An 18,228-nucleotide genomic window follows, 5' to 3' on the forward strand; every position below is an offset into this window, starting at 1 on the left:
ATGGCACTAGCATACTGAGTTTCTTAAGCAGTCTCACCTCATTTGACAATCCCAACAGACCTATGAGGTAGACCTATGAGAAGTTACTATCCATACTCAACCAAAAGGGAAACAGGATTCAAGTGGTTACATGATTTGCCCAGGGTCACACTGCTTGAAAGTGGTGGGCCAAAGAGCTTCAAGCCAGGTCTGATCTTGAGTCCACTGCTTTTCACATCAGCTTGTTGCTTTACAAATGTGTGTATTAAATTAGATAAGGCAAAACATAGTGAGTGTAAAGCCAAGTGCAAAAATAGGCCCAGATTAACAATTTAAATATATAAAGTTCTTCAACAATTCAAAAGCTCATCTGTACAAGTACTAATTAAAGGAGGCTAGAACTTAGCAGAATTCAGAGAACGAATGGCTAGAGAGAGAATCAATGCAATCTTTGGCAGAATTCCTAGAAATATCTCCAAAATAAAAGAGGTATTTAGTCCCAACTCTTACTCTGCACTGCTCCCTAAGTAATCATACAAGGGAGTGGCTTTAAAAAGGATCTGATCCAGGGGCTCCTGGGTGGCTCAGCTGGTTAAGCGTCTGACTCTTGGTTTCAGCTCAGGTCACGACTGAGCCCGGTGTCAGGCTCCCAGATCATAGTGGAGTCTGCTTGAGAGTTTCTCTCTCCCTCTGCCCTCCCCACCCCACGCTCACTCTCATTCTTGCTCTCTTGAGTGCGCTCTCTAAAATAAATAAACAAATCTTTAAAAAATAAAATAAAAGGGATCAGATTTTACAGAAGGGAAAACCAAGGCCATACAACAACTGTCCAGGGTCTTAAGCAAGTTAAGCACAGGACCCCAAAAAAGGTCTCCATCAGGGAGTTTATTTTCCACTAAGTAACTGTGCCTTCCTCAGACTGCACCTGAAGCACTATACTATGTCTGATTGTAAGGAGCACTGCCTGGCCCCTGGGAATCATTCAATAAACAGCAAAGCAGATTCTAGAACATACTCAAAGTAGGAGAGTGAGAGGTGTAGAGACAGTACATACCACTGAGGACTGATAGACACAGAAGGAGAATAAGGAGATGAGGCACTTCAACTCTCTGAATTAGATCACTTCTGTAGTTATGTTACATAAGAATCCAGTTACTGGAAACCAACTTGGACTACTTTAAGCAAAAAAAAGAATTTGCTGGAAAGACACTTGAGCACCTCAAAGAACCTAAGGATGATGGAATAACTAGGTCTCATTCATTTGATTCAAGCCTCAACCCTCTGTCTGTTTCTCTCATTTCAAAATTTTAGATTCTCTGGATTATGTGATGATCCCATCTTCAGTCAAAAGCTTTCTCAGCTCCTATTTAACTGCAACTGGAAGGTCAATTCCCAAAAAAGGGAGAATCACCATGGAAGAAGGTGATCCACCTTGTACAGGGATCTCAAGAGCAAACTAACAACCACGAATCAGTTTATGGAAGGAAGTTTTAGATGATCATTACTACACAACATTTACAGCTAATGGAATACACTGCCTTTTAAACGTTCAAGCAAGTGCTAGGGTATCTGTTAGGAATATTAAGAGTATTCTAAGATGACTTCTAAGGTTAGTATCGACTTTAAGATTTTGAATACAGGCAAAACTCTCGTTTTAGAAGTGAGGCTGGTAGTCACAGGGGGGCACAATGGTGGGAAGGTTGTAAATGGAAGATGGAGTTGTTTCTTGATCAGAGGACTAGTTACCTGAATGTGGGCAGTTTGCAAAAAGTATAATGTACACTTACAACTTTTCTGTGTGTGTTATAAGCCAATAAAACATTCAAGAAATTTTTTGTGATTTAATGACCTCAACCTTCTTGAATAAAATGGTAGCTAAGAGATGGATGAGGCCAGAACAAGGCTTTTACCACATTTCCTTTTTAAGTACAGGGCAAAAAGACCCAAGCTGGTAAACAAAAGAATGCTGGAGAAACAGTTCAACTATTTTATATGATGGTGTACATTATAGATCAACTTATACCAGATAGGGAGGGAAAAAATTTCAGGAGGAAAAGGGACCAGAACAACTGTTATCAGCCCTATAGAGATGCCCTATAAAGAAGGATACGAGAGGCTCAAATTTCTGGTAAGGCTAGGAACATAAAATACAGTTTCATGGATTATCACAAAACCCTTTTCTGTATGATGAAAGATCTGGCGTGGGAACATACTCAGCTGTTTTTTAATTGATCCAATCCAATTCTAGTGCAGATACCGGCTGTGCTTTCACAAAGCCATCGAATCTGTGTATGATGGGCAATAGGCATAAAACATAACCTAGAGTCATATTTTGAGTCATATCCAAGAAAATGCTTAGGACTCACTTCCCCCCAAAAAAACTTACTTTATAAATAATAAGTTTTGAAAGAATAATTTCCTGCTCTTCATATACTGAAACCAATAAAGGAGAGACTTCACAGTGGAAAAGAAAAAACACAAAAAGAGGGCAGGCTCTGATGATCAGCTTTTGATAGTTACCTTACTATCCTAAGAAAACAACCTTAAACATTAATCATTTTTGCTCTCATTTATAGAGCATGAACGTGACCTCTTAGATAATATTCCTACTTATTTTTCTTAAGTGAAGATGAAATGAATCCTTGGCTTCAGGGAAATGCCTGTCCGTCTCCCTTGCTTTTTTGAAGATTAATGTTTGCAATTGGTCCTAGGAAGCAATCAGTCTTAAATGCAAAAGGATTCTAGCATCAGTTCTTCTGTTGAGAGATGAACCAACATTAAGACAAATGAACACAGGACCAAAGACTACAGTGAAATGAGGTAAGGATCTGATTATTCCCAAAAGCTTCACAGGACAGGTACCAAAGAAACTGTTCCAACAGTTCCGTAACAGAAAGGCCTATTCTGTATGCATTCATCTTCCTAGGGCAATTACCAATGAGGCTAGTAGAAGAAAAGGAAAAAGGACCAAGGACAAAGAAAAATATTGGCAGAGGGTCATAAATTAAAACTTCTGCAAAATTAAATGGGCACAGAGGAACTAGAGGTGCTGGAAAAGTCTCTATCTCATTGGCGAAGAACATCTTGTGAAAATGGACTGTCCCAAAATTAACATCTAGAAATGATAACATTTAGGTAATGTCTGGAGTTAATCACAGCAATACAAGACAGCCATAAAAGATGCATTCAAACCATTAGTTCAGAAGACATGCTTTCTAGTCTATGACTAGAAGAAACACAGAAACTAAGAGAACATATCAAAATCTAAATTTAAAAAGGAGGGAAAGATATTAACATGCGAGAAAAGAAGAACTGTTTAAAAAAAAAGACACAACATAACTAGAACTACTGAGTCAATGTGACACAAAATGCTTCCAATATGGAAAAATGGCAACACAATTCAAGTCAGAGCAATCCCAATCCCAAAGAGAACAATTCAAGAACCACGTCTGAGTTTTTTAAAAACTCTCAGAAAGCCCACAGCAAGGTAGAATATCAAAAGAAAAAATAAGAACAGGACAACCAAATCCACACAAAACATCTATGCATGCAAATCAAATTAGAAAAGATGTGGATCAAAACCTAAAACCTTTTTCCAAGCGATAACCCTGCCAGAAGCCCATCAATACTTCATAACTGCAACCCTAGACCTGTAAAAGAAATAAATTCCAGATGAGATACAGGCAGCCAAAGTGGTCACTCTGAAGCAACCAAGAGAGCTTCTCCCCCCACCTGCTTCTCAGATTTTTAAATCTCAAATATTTAAAAGACTGTCAGGCTTCATCTAAAGAAAGTACTGGAAAAATGTTCAGAAAGACATAAAAGAGCCAGTGAGACTCTATTCAGTGCTAGGCCCAAAAAGCAAAATAAAAGATCCCCTCAGAATGACACAGGAGTCAGTTCAAAGTACTCAAACAAAACTTGCCAACTGTACATTCTATCATATGGGCAGTAATCACCATCTCTGAGATTTCATAATCAATTTGTCACCTCTAAGATAGCATTTCCACAGGATCCAAACCAAAGGATCAGAATAAAACATATCCTGATGATCCAGAACCTGTAAAGAAAAAGTCCTTGAAAGTAACATTACAGCGTATTATTTACAACGTAGCCAGTCACTTGACTTAGTTTAAGAGTGGAACAAACAGGTCTATAGAGTAAAATGACAATCTGGATAAAAGACCTATTAAGTATGGAGACGGGTATACTAGAGAAAGAGAGAGGGAGTGAGAGTGAGTGTGTGTGTGTGTGTGTGTGGTGGGTAAGAACTTAGAATTTAAATTTCCAAGTTTTAACAGAAATATAATGATAATTTTAACTCCAGATACCAAAATACTGGTAGAAAAAAAGAAGCTAAAGAGTTTATGATGGAAGAAAAGTTGAACAAAGAAGCCAAGAAGAAAGGTGGCTCACTCTGTAACACTTCTAGGCACAAGTAAACAGTAAAGAAGGGAGATCTGATAGAAGTTAATAGAGAACTGGACCAAGTAATATGTCTCAGAGACAAAGAGATCAGGTAAGCAACACAGGTTATTACCTACTCTTTGCTACTTCAGTAGGAACACATGACTAATAGTGAATTAAAACATGAAATGTAACTCAAGAGGAAGTTGGTGAATGGATAATGTGCTCCTGGCAAAACTGAAGATAATTTACCTCTATCAATTTGTTAATAGGCAAGATAAGGTTTATGGTAGGGATTAAAGGATAATCATGTCTTCTATATTGTAAGGAACAATGGTAAAATAAATAATGGCAAACACATGCTAAAGTAAAGGAAAAAATCAGAAGCTCTATCCTCTCATCTGAGGGATAAGTTGGCATGTGGCGAATAGATGAAAAGAGAGAACAGGGAAAAGTTCTTGACTAAGGAAGAAAAAAAAGGACAAAGAAGGAGATTAAGGAAAGACTGAAGAATGAAAATTCTTTCCCACCAGAATAGGGGAAATAACCATTAAAAACGGGAAAGAAAAAAGGAAGCAGCCATGCAGACATACTTATGGCATAAACACAGGAGAGAGGAGGAAGTGTTTAAGTCTGATAACATCTGAGTACGGGCCACTTTTGGGGAGAAGACATATTAAACAATGACTTAACTCTACATCCTTAAAGTCCCAACAGGTACGACCTGAAAAATGCTCTCAGAAATTAGATCAGTTCTCATTAAGACAAACATAGCCTCAAGTTACACACATGTGTATTTTGCCTGCACTCTCCACTCCTAAGTTCACCTTTTATATACATGACAGAAGAAATGCTGGTGAATGTTTTATTACCTTTCTAACCAAAGAATAAAATCAGATCTAAGAGCCAGGTAATATAGATATTGTATCATATACCTACTTGGGGCAATCAGGAAATCACAACTTAACTCTTGTGGCCCAGGAGAAAAGTTGTTTGCTAATGTAGAATACAGATTTTCCAAAGTCTACATTTTTGTTCTTTAGTGTGTGTGTGAAATGTTCCTCAGGAGTACCGCTGAGAGGGCTATAACTAATTCTTAGGAACATTATCTTAAAGCGAGAGTCAGTACATTTTTTCTACAAGGGGGTAGAGGTAAGTATCTTGGGCTTTGAGGACTATGAGGCATCTGCTGAAACTTCTCAACACTGTCACTGGAGGGCAACAGCCATAGACAATATGTAGATGAACAAATATGGCTCCGTTCCCATAAAATTTTATTTATGGATAAATGCAATTTATTTGAATTTCTTTTCATATAATTTTCACATGTCACAAAACCTTCTTCTTCTTTTGATCTCCCCTCCCCCTACCCTTAACCATTTAAAAATGTAAACCAGTCTGTGCTTAAGGTCCATACAAAAACAGGCAGCAGACCAGATTTGACCTGTGGGCTAGTCTGCTCACCCCTAAACCTAAAGAATGACAAATTTCAAAAATTTTTGTAATACTACACAAAGTTGACATCTTGTGGCTTTTTTTAATCCTAAAAAAAGAGGACTGCCTGAGTCACATGAACATCACTAGAAATCTACTATGTTAGGAACAGACAGAGCAACTCACAAGTTTTAATGAAAGATAAGGAGAGGTGCTTTAGGAAACAAGCAATAGAGGTATGATGTCCGATGTATATTTACCAATTGTTTGCTCCCAAAAGATTTCCAGATAAAGTGAAAGGCAAGAAAATATGAATGACAGGGGGAAAAGTAGGGTGATACTTAAGCCATAAGAGAAAAATCTGTCAAGCTATCTAGACATTTGCTAAAAATAAAAGAGGAAAACATCAGTTCTATTTCACATACATGTATGGTTGAAAAGTTTTTGATAGGAGACAATATGCAACACATTCTGAAGCTCATATCATGTCTAATCAAAAAGCATTTTTTAAGCCAAAGGAAGCTGAGAGATAGCTCCCACCATTCATGCCAGCCATGCCATGAGGACTACCATTTTCTTCTCACTTGGCTTCTCGTTAAAATCAAATTCACATTTAAAATATCAGAATGCTCCACTTAATATCCTACCTTGCATGTTCCTGAACTCCCACAATCTCCACTTCACTATCTGAAGAGGCAATATTAATTTCTTCATTGAGAGGTGCATTGCCAGCTGATGTCTTGTCACTTGCTAGGAATCCTGGATCCAAATGACCTGAGAGAGAAGGGGGAAAAAATAAGCTCTACAGTTTGACTTCCTACAAGCAGCCTGAACAACTCATTGACAGATTTCCCATCAAGGTTTAATCACAGAAACAGGACTGCTGTAAGAGAGCTCACCAGAGTGAAACTGTCAAGTCTCTGGCTCTCTATTCCTTAGGAAGAAAAAAAAAAAAAAAACTTTGAGTACTTTAGTAAATAGGTATATATAAACTGTGATAATACTCTATTTTATTCCACAATGCTTTTTGCATTCAACTCCTGTCTGTTTTAAATGACCTGTATAACAGGTTTGTCACCACCTAGGGGGCAACAGGGTTCTCTACTGCTAACCGGTGAATTTTAGTAGAACAAAATTCTAAACCAGAAATGTTCAAAGGCATAAGTGGAATAAATAACAGAAATACTCACTAATATCATATTTATACTGGAATGCTTTATGAAGGATTTAACAATTTTAAATTTTAAACAATTTTAACAGTCTTTCTCAAAAGGAATGGAGAGCTGACAAAATCTAAACCACATCTAAAAGAAAAGGCTAGAGGCAGATCACAGTTTTTGTTCCGAGCAACTGAAATATAACCTGTACGTTGCTGACAGTTCTTATTAGACAGAAGGAAACCACATACTCTTGGAAAAGCGTAACAATTTGTGGCATTGGGGCATGTAAGAACTTTTTCACAAGGGGCTTCACAAAGCATCTATTACATGGTGCAGTAAAACACACTCTCCAACGCACCGAAAACATGAGCTTCATAGAACTCTCTCAATAAAGGCTAAGAGCAAGTAGCAAAGTACACAGCGATATAAACAATTCTAACAAGAGTTAAAATAATTCAGTCTATGTACCCAGCTCTTAAGTGTTCTGGCCTTTCGGAAATTTAGAATATCTAGGAGTTATGAAAAAACCGAGTTGCAACAGGTACAAATTTTCAATTACTCTTTAAAAGGTATTTTTATTTAAATATATTGTCATCTGACACAATATTATGTCTCTATATTTAAAAAAAAAAAATCCTTGGGGCGGCTGGGTGGCTCAGTCGTTAAGCATCTGCCTTCGGCTCAGGTCATGATCCCAGGGTCCTGGGATCCAGCCCCGCATCGGGCTCCCTGCTCGGCGGGAAGCCTGCTTCTCCCTCTCCCACTCCCCCTGCTTGTGCTCCCTCTCTCGCTGTGTCAAATCAATCAATCAATCAATCTTTTAAAAAAAAATAAAATCCTTGGTGACACCTCATATAAACCACGATCAGTAAGATTTTACACACACGACTCTCACTTCCCCCTCCCTCATCCCCCTTCACATCACTCATTCCAATGCTTCAAGGTCACTGAGAAACCTTGTACTTTCATACTCCTGAGAACTTTCAGTATAACCCTTTTGGAAAGTTATAGACAGTCCCAAAGCAAAAGCCTTCTAATTTTTAAACCCTCTGACCCTGCAGTCCCATCTCTGAGAATTTAGCCTAAGGGAAAAAACTTTAAATAAGCAAAATGCAATGATGTCCAAAGACAGTGACTACTGCCTACGAAGAAACTTGGGGAAGTGTATGCATAACACAGAAAGTGTCACATATAACACTATAAAAATATTTTGGTGCTGGGTGAAAGCTGGTAAAAGGCAATCAAGTTTGAATATAACTGTGGGTCTTTTTTTTTTTCTTTTTACAATTCTTTAATATTATCTTTTTTTATTCGGTTGACTATGATGCATATGAGAAAACAGAAGACCACAAAGCTTAAAATGGCTCCCAGATACAACTGGTGATTGAGATTATATTACAGTCTGCAAGGGCTTGACTTTCTCTATTAAAGAACAGCAGAAATAGGATTCTAAATATTGGCAGTGGGGAAATAACTGAATCCGACGAGCATATGAAAGGCAGCATTCACCAGACAAAACCCAGTTTTGTTAAATCTGGGGTGGTTGCTTAAATGGGGAGTATGTATGGTTAAGTCTTGATTTGGTAAACTCAGATTCTTGCTCTGACCCCAATACCTTGCTTGTGGTCAAGTGTTTTGTCCAATTTCTAGTTCAGTGTTGAAGTTACAACTATTATCACATGTACTGTTCCTACTGCACTGCTAGGAAGAAATATAAATTGATAGTCTTTTTTCAAACCTTCAACTTGTCCATATTCAATCTTTTGAGCAGCCTTGCTTTGTACAACTATAACAATTTACCTCATCTATTTGTTCCTACAATAAATACTTGTTTATGACAGGCTATGCACTAGGTGCTAGGAATATTACGGAGAACAGAGACAGGAGGTATATAGTGTCTACCCTCAACTAGCTCACAATATACTCAGGTATTATAAAAAGCAGTCCATCATACTATGGCTTGAAAATTGCTCTGTTAGAGAAGTAAGGAGTACGTTTAAAGACACAGAAAAGGGAAATTTCCCAGACTTGGGAATAATCGAGGATGCAGAGCTCTTAGGGAAGAGTAGGCACAGGTGAGGAAAAGTAGCAGTAAGGAACACTGTGTTGCCCTTTAGGGTATAATAATTCATTAAAATGTGGGGTAATGTAGTAGAAACAGTAATGGGAAATGAGGCTGAGAAAGTCAGCAGGGCTCAGAAGGTAAGGTGTCTGGACTTGAACTTGAGAAGTAGGAAACCACTGAAGAATTTAAGCAGTGACATGATCTGGTTTTCCATTTTCAAAAATTTCCTTTTGGAGTGTACAAATGGACCTAATATCAGGGCAGGGAATTATGAAAGGCAAGAAAACCAGTTAGACTGCTATAGTTTCCTGGGTGAGAAAGGACTACTATGGCCTAAACTAGTAAAGAAACAAAATGGGGGGATACTATCTGTGTACATGTATATACAGAGGGTTAGTAATGCTGGGAATCAGGCAAATCAACAAACAAACTTAGCAAAAAATAATGGCTAGGTTTCTGCTTTAGGTAACTGGACAGAGTTACAATGCCCTTCAGTGCACCAATGAACAAATGAGGGTGGTTGCTCAGGACATGATGATGGCGTGCCTCTAAGATGTCCAACAGGCACAGCTGGGGTTACTATTCTAAAGCTCAGGTCAGAGGTCTGGGGAGGAAATAGAGTCCTCGGCAGTAGGTGGGAAGGCAAAGGGCAGCAGAGGAGTGAAGGAGGCCTAGAACAGAACCCTGACAAACACCAATAATTAAGGACGGACAGATGAAGGGGAGCTCACCAAGTTAAGTGAGAGGTAGAAAGAAAACCTTAAAATATGAAGCCAGGACACCATGGAATGAGCATTTCTAGGAAGAAGTGCTTATCAGTGCCCAAAAGAGAGGCCCAATGAGAAGAGGGACTAGGTAGAGTCCACTAGAATCAGCAATAAGATGACCATACATGTACCTTGGCAAGAAGAGCCTCAGAGGAGTGACAGGGCTAAACCCAATGTAGCAAAGCAAGCTGAAGAATAACAGAAAGGAAGGAAGAACAGACACATTTTAAATAGTTTGGCTATGAAGAAAAAGGCAATAGGATAGTACTGAGCAAGGAAAATGGGTTTGAGGGAGAGGGATGTGTGTGTATGAAGAACGTTAAAAGATGGGAGAGACCCGGCCATATGTGGAAAAAAGGCAGAGCAGAAACAGGCGTGATGGCAGAAGGCTGAGGCAAGGTTCATCTGTGAAGAATGCGGCAAGGCCATGTGCAGAGCACAGGTGTGGGTGGGTTGCAGGGTGAGGGTTCAGAAAAGTGAAATAGCCATATGAAGACAGAACTGCCTAAGGAAAGACAGGATCTGCTGCGCAGCACTGAGAGCCAGGGTGACACTGCAGATTAGGAAGCTAACTCAACCCACGATTCTGCCGCTATTTGATTTTCTCCAGCTATGCTAAGCAGAGTGATACAGGTTCCAAGTGTGCGTCCAGGGATCAGACTATGCCAGCTAGGTGCAACAGGAAAGCCCGCTATACAGGGAGCTGGGGATATGGCACAGGAGAGCTGGGTTTAAACATGCTGGAGCAGGCAAGAAGTGACGCTAGCAGGGGGCTGGCAAAGGGCTGGGTGATGGGTCAGTGAGGCGGAAGAACAGTATAAGGGAAGTAACAGCATGAGAGTATACAAGAGCCCCCGTGGAAAAGGAGAAAGCAAGAGGAAGAGGTAGCAAGAAAACCAGTGATTATGAGAAGTAAAACACTGTAATTCTATCTTCTTGGCCACCCACAAACACAAGCCTCTGGGACCCATCCACTGCTCTCCTGTCTCATCCTCCACTCCACTGTTATTCTCCTTTGCTCCAGCCACCCACACTTACCTTCCTACAACCTTTCCACTGCCCTCTGGAATGCCAGATCCATGGAAAACTGCACTGAACTTTTCACCTCCCTGTGGAAATCCGACTCTCCTGAAAATGCCACCAACCATGTAGTCCTTGGAAGCTGCTCCTACGCCACAGTTGGGGGACCACAATCACTTACGAATACTGCCCTCCATCCTCATGTACAACACCAGCAGCCCCCATCTCCCAGAGCACTTCCAAATACTAACTACAGGACAGTTTCACCCCTCCATGGAACGTTACTGGCACCGGGGTTAGTTTCTCTCTCTTTCCACTTTAAGTCCTGCTACCATGATTACTTATGACTATGTGAGTGCTTGTTATTCATGTGGACAACCACCCCCAAATTCTCCACACCTACTCTCTAGGGAGCCAAGGCTCAAGAGGCACTTAACACTCCCTGTGGTTAGACTCATAGCAAGGGGCTCAGCCCTTACCATCCTAAAAATAAACAAGAGGGCGCCTGGGTGGCGCAGTTGGTTAGGCGACTGCCTTCGGCTCAAGTCATGATCCTGGAGTCCCGGGATCGAGTCCCGCATCGGGCTCCCTGCTCGGCGGGGAGCCTGCTTCTCCCTCTGACCCTCTTCCCCTCTCATGTACTCTCTCTCCCATTCTCGCTCTCTCAAATAAATAAATCTTTAAAAAATAAATAAATAAATAAAAATAAAAATAAACAAGATAACTGAATTAAACCAAACTAAAAGGGCAGATTGTAGGAATCATGGTTGCTATAACTAAACTACTCCTCCTTGAAAAGACTCAAATCTTTTCAACAGTAATTAAGAAAACATGACAAGAATATGACACAATTAGTTCTTAGTATCTCTGTGCTCAGTTCTCTCTCCATAGTTCCAATTTTTTTTAATTCTTTTTTTTTTATCTGAGGGTAGCCTACAGTTCTAATTTATAATTCCAACTTATGAAATGTCCTGTCTCAGTCATCAATATTTCTGAATAACCAATCTTTATTGATTAGGCCCCTCATTCTGACCCTATCACCTACAGAGCCTCACTTCAGATCTGGAAATATCTCTTTGCCTTTCTTTGTTTAAAGAAAGGGGAAGAACAGAAAAATAATAAAGGGGAAGAAATGAAAAATTACTATGCTACTTTTACTCACAATTTTACTATAGTATCTTAAGAAAAACAAGGTAACTACCGTCAATATTTAAGATTCTTCTAACGTTATTCATCCATTATGGATCCAGAAACTAGTATTTTACATACCACCTTCCCATTATTACATCAAGTCAAACCATTTTGTTAGCACAATCTGGGCCATAAAAACTGTAATCCCACCCTGCTGATATTTACAGAACTTGTGTGATGTTCTAAAACTGATCACTTAAAATCAGGGTTGGCTCCTGTGGCCAGTATTTTTACTCTTTAGTCTAAAAATCAGTATAAAATAAAATAAGGGACGCTGAGATTAAGTGATGGGGGCTAAACACAAATTTCCTGGTGAATGTTAACTCTAGACTAATGATTGTGAGAGTTTTGCCACATTTCTCGTCAGAGCCATTAGATAAAATGTGCCACTCAGATAGTAAGTCAGCTGCGACCCCACCAAGTTTATGGGACACCATGCTCTACAAGAGACACCAAGGCTTTCTCCAAGAGCCAGGAATATATCCCCTCTGCGGTCTATTTCAGAGCCAGGGCAATTAGTCCTTTTCTCTCAACGTAACCCTCTTCAGTATGTCATACATTCCTTTGGGAGTTCCTGTGCACAGCTTCAGATTCTCTGGCCTTTGGGCCATCCTCCACTGTCAACCCTCCAACCCATGACCTCACAGGAATCCAATGACAGAGCAATGGCTAAAACATACACAAAACGGAGCCTCAAAGATGCTCTGGGGTTCTCGAATACTGTCAGTGGCAATAATCAGTTTCCTGTTGCAGGACAAGAATAAGCCCTGTAGAAAAAGTGTAAATACCACAATTACCATATAGTAAACTGAAAATAAGTCAGAGGACTTATTTAACTATGGGGGCAGCTGGCTGTGTAGCTCTTCGGAAAGATAACTTCTTTCACTCTATGAGAAATTCTAAAGACCGTTTCAATACACAAGTCAGAAAGAAAACAGCATAAAATAATAACTAAATTATCACGGCAAACATTTTCTTTTTGTCTTCAAAAGAAATAATGTAGCTACTTTTAAAATCACAAATCTACTAAGAACTAGTCCAAAGCCAATTTGCAGCACGTTAAAGGACAGGAGGACAGCGACATATTAGGTATAAAAAGGTTAATATCTCAAGTCATCGTTCATTTAGCTTGAAAACAAGTGAATTATTACCTTGCATTTAGTTTTTTCAGTAAGAATGTGAAAAACTTTAAAAAGTAGGGCAAAAGAGGGTCAGAAAACTAAAATCTTAGAGTTCATAAGGACCAGGTAAAAACAAGCGAAACCTGACCAAATGTGGTCTCCTTCACAAGACTGATACACTGACTTCAAAGTGCTATTAATAGAAACATGGCCATTCTGGTCTGATTATAAAAAGCCATAGGCTAAGAACAGGAAACCCAAGATTTGTTTCTCTGCACTATAACTAGTGTTCTGGACAAATCAAGATCATCATCCCTATTTTAAGGATGGGAACATGCTCATGGGCTACCTTCTTGATAAGAAGGCTGATGGGAAAAACATATCATTTCTATAAAAGTTTTAATTTCTGGGGGGGGGTTCACTCTAAATAAATTTAGTTTACCACAATTATAAGCCTTCCATACCAAGAGTACTTCAGATTTCTGCTTGTTTTAGCCTTATCTACTTTTACATTTACAGTGAACTACTACTAGCAATAAGTAAAAATTAAGCCATATTCCTATTTACTGATACAGTTTCCTCAACATGTCCAACACAAGAGTTACCTGGGAGTGATTACTAGAAACAGATTTTCCAGACCCCATACCAGATCTATGTACAGAATCCTCAGGGAGAAATTTAGGATTCTGAATTTTTAGAAGCACCCTAAGTAATTTTTATGCTCAGGCCAAGTATAGGAAATTCCTGTGGCCAGAGCAACTCACTCCGGGACAGAACAGTAAATTAGAAATTCACTGATTAGGTCCATTAATCACTTCCTTACTCAGCCTACTTCAGCATACGTACGCTAACATAAGGCCGGCCAGCATTCCTGAGGTCCTACCTTGTGCTGTATTCTGCACTAAGTACAGTATGGACATTATTTCACCTAATGGGAACAATAACCTTTTGGGATGGATACTAGTTTTATCCCGGTTTGCAGAGAAGAAAAACTGAGGCTTTATGTAATTTACCTGAGTTCACACAGTATGTAAGTGGCTGCTGGTTCAAACCAGGCTGTTTGTTGGCAGCAGGCTGCTACCTACTACACTGTTCAATTCTAGCATCAGGAAAGAAGGAAACACATGACAACAGCTGAAATGGAAAGCTTAGGTCTTTTGTTGACCACTGGCTTTCCTATTATCTCAATTCTTTTCCTTGGTTAAAACTAAAACTGAAGAGTAAAAACTCTTTTCCATATACAAACATCACCTAGGATGCTTGGGTGGCTCAGTCAGTTAAGCAGCTGCCTTCGGCTCAGGTCATGATCCTAGGGTCCTGGGATCAAGCCCCACATCGGGCTCCCTGCTCAGCTAGGAGTCTGTGTCTCCTTCTCCCACCCCCGCTCTCCCTGCTCACTCACTCTCTCTCTCAAATAAATAAAATCTTAAAAAAAAAATCATTGTCTAATTGCCTGGAAAAAGAGGCAAGCTACTCTATCTCCAAGGAATACTTATAGCATCCTAAATGGAGTGGGGCTGCACACCTGATCTGAAATGCTACTGATTAACCCCTGAAGAGTCTGTTCAGTGACTGGGTTTTTATTTTGTTGGGAGGGAGAGTAGGACAACTCAGATTAACCACAAGAACATTTATCTTAAGAGGCACTTGGGTGGGGGCGCCTGGGTGGTTCAGTCGTTAAGCGTCTGCCTTTGGCTCAGGTCATGATCCCAGAGTCCTGGGATCAAGCCCTGCATTGGGCTCCCTGCTCCGCAGGAAGCCTGCTTTTCCCTCTCCCACTCCGCCTGCTTGTGTTCCCCTTTCTCGCTGTGTCTCCCTGCAAATAAATTAAAAAAAAAAAAAATCTAAAAAAGGGGGGGCAATTCGGTGGCTCAGTCAGTTAAACGTCTGCCTTTCAGGTCCTGATCCAAATGCATCAGACTCCCTGCTCAGTGGGGAGCCTGCTTCTCCCTCTCTCTCTGTTGCTTCCCCCACTCATTCTCTCTTTTATTCCCTCCCTCCCTGTCTCTCTCTCCCTCCGAAATAAATAAAATCTTAAAAAAAAAAAACTTACCTTAAACTCAAACCATAAGAATGACATCTCATTGATGCTAGAGTTCAAATCTCAAAACTATAAACTGGCAAGCAAGCATGAATTCTGTTAACATTTTGTTGTGGCACTGTTAAGTATATTCAAAATTTGCGAGATGGGCTCCCACTAAGACAATTATATCAAGACCATAGTGTATTATTAAGTTTTATCACTCACATACCTGATTGTCAGATTTAGAAAAGACTTTGAGCCAATATATGGCTTCATAAGAAAATGTGATGAGGATCTGTTGAACAGTGATGATATACAAAAATCTACACACAATATGTGTGGCCCAATACATGCATATGTTCTCTATATATCATATCCTAAAGAAATTAATCACATACGTGTACCAAAAGACATGTACAAGAAATGTTAATGGTAGCATCATTTGGAATAGCATCCTAAATGTCCAATAAAGAGAATGGGTAGGTCAACTATGATATATTCATACAGTGAATACTAAACAGCAGTGAAAAATGAATGAACTAGAGCTATATTTATCAACAAGAACAAAACACGAAATGTTGAAAAAAGCAAGTTACAAATCGTTACGTTCAATATAATATCAATTAGTATTAAAACATGCTTGTTTACAGAGACATAATAAATGCAGTAAAAATATAAAGAAACACACGGGAATACCAAACATTAAATACACCAAATTCAAGACAGCTTTGGAATGGAGAGGGAAAAGGAAAGGGAACAGAGTTGAAGCTGTGGGTGTTTCCATTACATATTTTTGTAATGTTTCATTTAAGAATGGTGGCTCTTAAGAAGGTACCTGAGTGATATATTCTTTAAAAATTTGTGACTGAAATTCAAAAAAAACAATCAAAAATAGAATTAAGTACATAAAGGCTAGTGATGTTTTAAACAATCAAGCTAACAATTACTTGAATCTTAAAATGTGATGCTATCGGGGTGCCTGGGTGGCTCAGTCGTTAAGCGTCTGCCTTCAGCTCAGGTCATGATCCGAGGCCCTGGGATCGAGCCCCGCATCGGGCTCCCTGCTCAGCAGGAAGCCTGCTTCTCCCTTTTCCACTCCCCCTGCTTGTGTTCCCTCTCTCACTGTGTCTCTCTCTGTCAAATAAATAAATAAAATCTTTAAAAAAAAAAATGTGATGCTATCCCCGATACTGGTAACTTTAAGGATACTTTAAAGCCTACATCTTTGCACTATTAGGTTGAATTGTCTGAAACTGCTGGGTTTGTTATAGGTCAAATATTAACAATTCCATATGGCTCAAACTAATATTAAAATTCTCTACATGAAAAACAAAACAAAAAGTAATCATTCATGTTTTCCCCAAGACTTTACTATACAGTGATCTACATTTAACGGTAAGACTAAGAAACAGGGAAATAAAAGTGAAGTAGAATGGATCACTGGTGAACAGAAGAAAAATGAAGATAAACTATCCAGTGTATAGAACAAATCATCTAACTTAGAAATATATATTGCACAAAATGTGGTCAAACTACTCTCCTTTAATATAAATTACTGCTTAATTTTTAAAGTACTTATACATATTAATAAATCCTTAAAAGATCCTTGTTGGGCAAAGCAAGTATGTATACATACAAAAACTGAAGTCCAGAGGACACTTTGTCCAAGGTCAAATAGGCAGTTAGCAGTCAAAACATATTTAAAGCTAAAGTCAGGTCCTGCTCCAAAATTAGCTACAATAAATTAAGCAGAAACTCAACAAACAAGAGATTTTTATTTTGTTCCAATCAGATTATGGAAGGAAGAATTAAGGGCAATGATCTGTGGAGCGCTGTCTCCTTTCTTATTTCCTAGCAATTTCAATATATATATATGTTCTAAATCCATTATTTTTGTAAAACCCATAAACATAATATTTTAGGTAGTGATTAAACTATAAGAGAAGCTCATAAAAGCCAATGCAATTTATAATTTAACTAGGAAGCTATAATCCTTCTGTAACACTAAAGTAGGAAAATGCACACTAAAAGCAGTCTCTCAATCCCCTCCCCCTCTCTTTTCAAACTTAAGTACTAGTGCTTTAAGAAAAAGGTTTAAATGAGAAAGAATGTTGAAAAAGTGTTGAGGAACACAATTAAGGAGACTTGGAGGCACTGGGCAATATTTTCAAAAGCAATGCAATGGTTTTTTTTTAGTGAGTAAATATCACTCTTCAGAATCATCATAGAGCCCAGATAAATTATGCAAGACAGGGAGGGAGAGAGATTTTCCTGAGATACCAGAAGCAGAAACTGAATGAAAAGGGTTGGAAGAGACAACGTGAGAGCTACCATAGAGGAACTGACAGTGACAGGCACACCAAGAAGCAGAAGAAACACTGCAGCCCCGCACAGCAGCAGCCCCCAGGGGCCAGTTTAATCAGCTCCCTCCCCACACTGCAAGGTAAGGTCGCAGTACAGATTTAAGTGCAGCAAGCCCCTGGAGAAGAGGGGCGGGGAGGAGTATTAAGGCCATCTGGACGATTTTTAACGTATGTGAAGTATTTTTAACCCAAGAAATAGGTCTACTGGAATCTACCTATGCCTACCATTATTTCTCATTTTTGCTTCCTTCACATTAGGAAAGATGAATGACATGCTACCCACATCCTTTTCAGTTACAAATGGCACCCTGGATAGTCACAATCATCTAATGCCAGATGTCTAGTTGGCCTGCTCTCATTGGCAGGGGCACTACAAGGAAAACAGCTGCTGGGACACATGCACAGTACACCAGGAGAGAGGGGGAGGGGAGGGAGACCAACCTGCCTCCGCATTCAGCTCCTCTAGAAGCCCGCTGGTCCTCCAGGTAGCTCCTGTGTCCTGGCCTCCTATAGAATTACTGTGCTCTTGAACTACTGCAGCCGCCAATAAATTGTCCACATTTACCACTTCTGGGTCAGAGCTGGTGTCAGACATATCATAATGAGCTACAACTGGAGGTCCATCTAGGGAGGAAAGAAAATGTATACTTGTATCTAACTTCTGGGGTGAAAAATACTTCTGTAAGAGCCCTCCAAAT

At 39.4% G+C, this 18,228-nt stretch overlaps 1 protein-coding gene across 3 annotated transcripts in view; it reads right to left on the bottom strand.

Moving 5' to 3' along the window:
- ARK2N (arkadia (RNF111) N-terminal like PKA signaling regulator 2N) overlaps positions 1-18,228 on the bottom strand; it is an 81,400-nt gene that overhangs the window by 4,941 nt on the left and 58,231 nt on the right. For 2 of the 3 annotated variants that reach the window (XM_028098201.2, XM_028098200.2), the window contains exons 3-4: positions 17,972-18,154; positions 6,468-6,594 (exon numbers count right to left, since the gene is read on the bottom strand). In XM_028098201.2, coding sequence (XP_027954002.1) covers positions 6,468-6,594; positions 17,972-18,154 — 310 coding nt within the window. The remainder of the gene's footprint in view (positions 1-6,467; positions 6,595-17,971; positions 18,155-18,228) is intronic. The other variant, XM_028098202.2, reaches the window with a different exon arrangement.

The sequence above is a fragment of the Eumetopias jubatus genome, unplaced genomic scaffold (genome assembly GCF_037043125.1).
Source record: "Eumetopias jubatus isolate StellerSeaLion01/CBP00866 unplaced genomic scaffold, mEumJub1_p1.0 scaffold_16, whole genome shotgun sequence".
Classification (NCBI taxonomy): domain Eukaryota; kingdom Metazoa; phylum Chordata; class Mammalia; order Carnivora; family Otariidae; genus Eumetopias; species Eumetopias jubatus.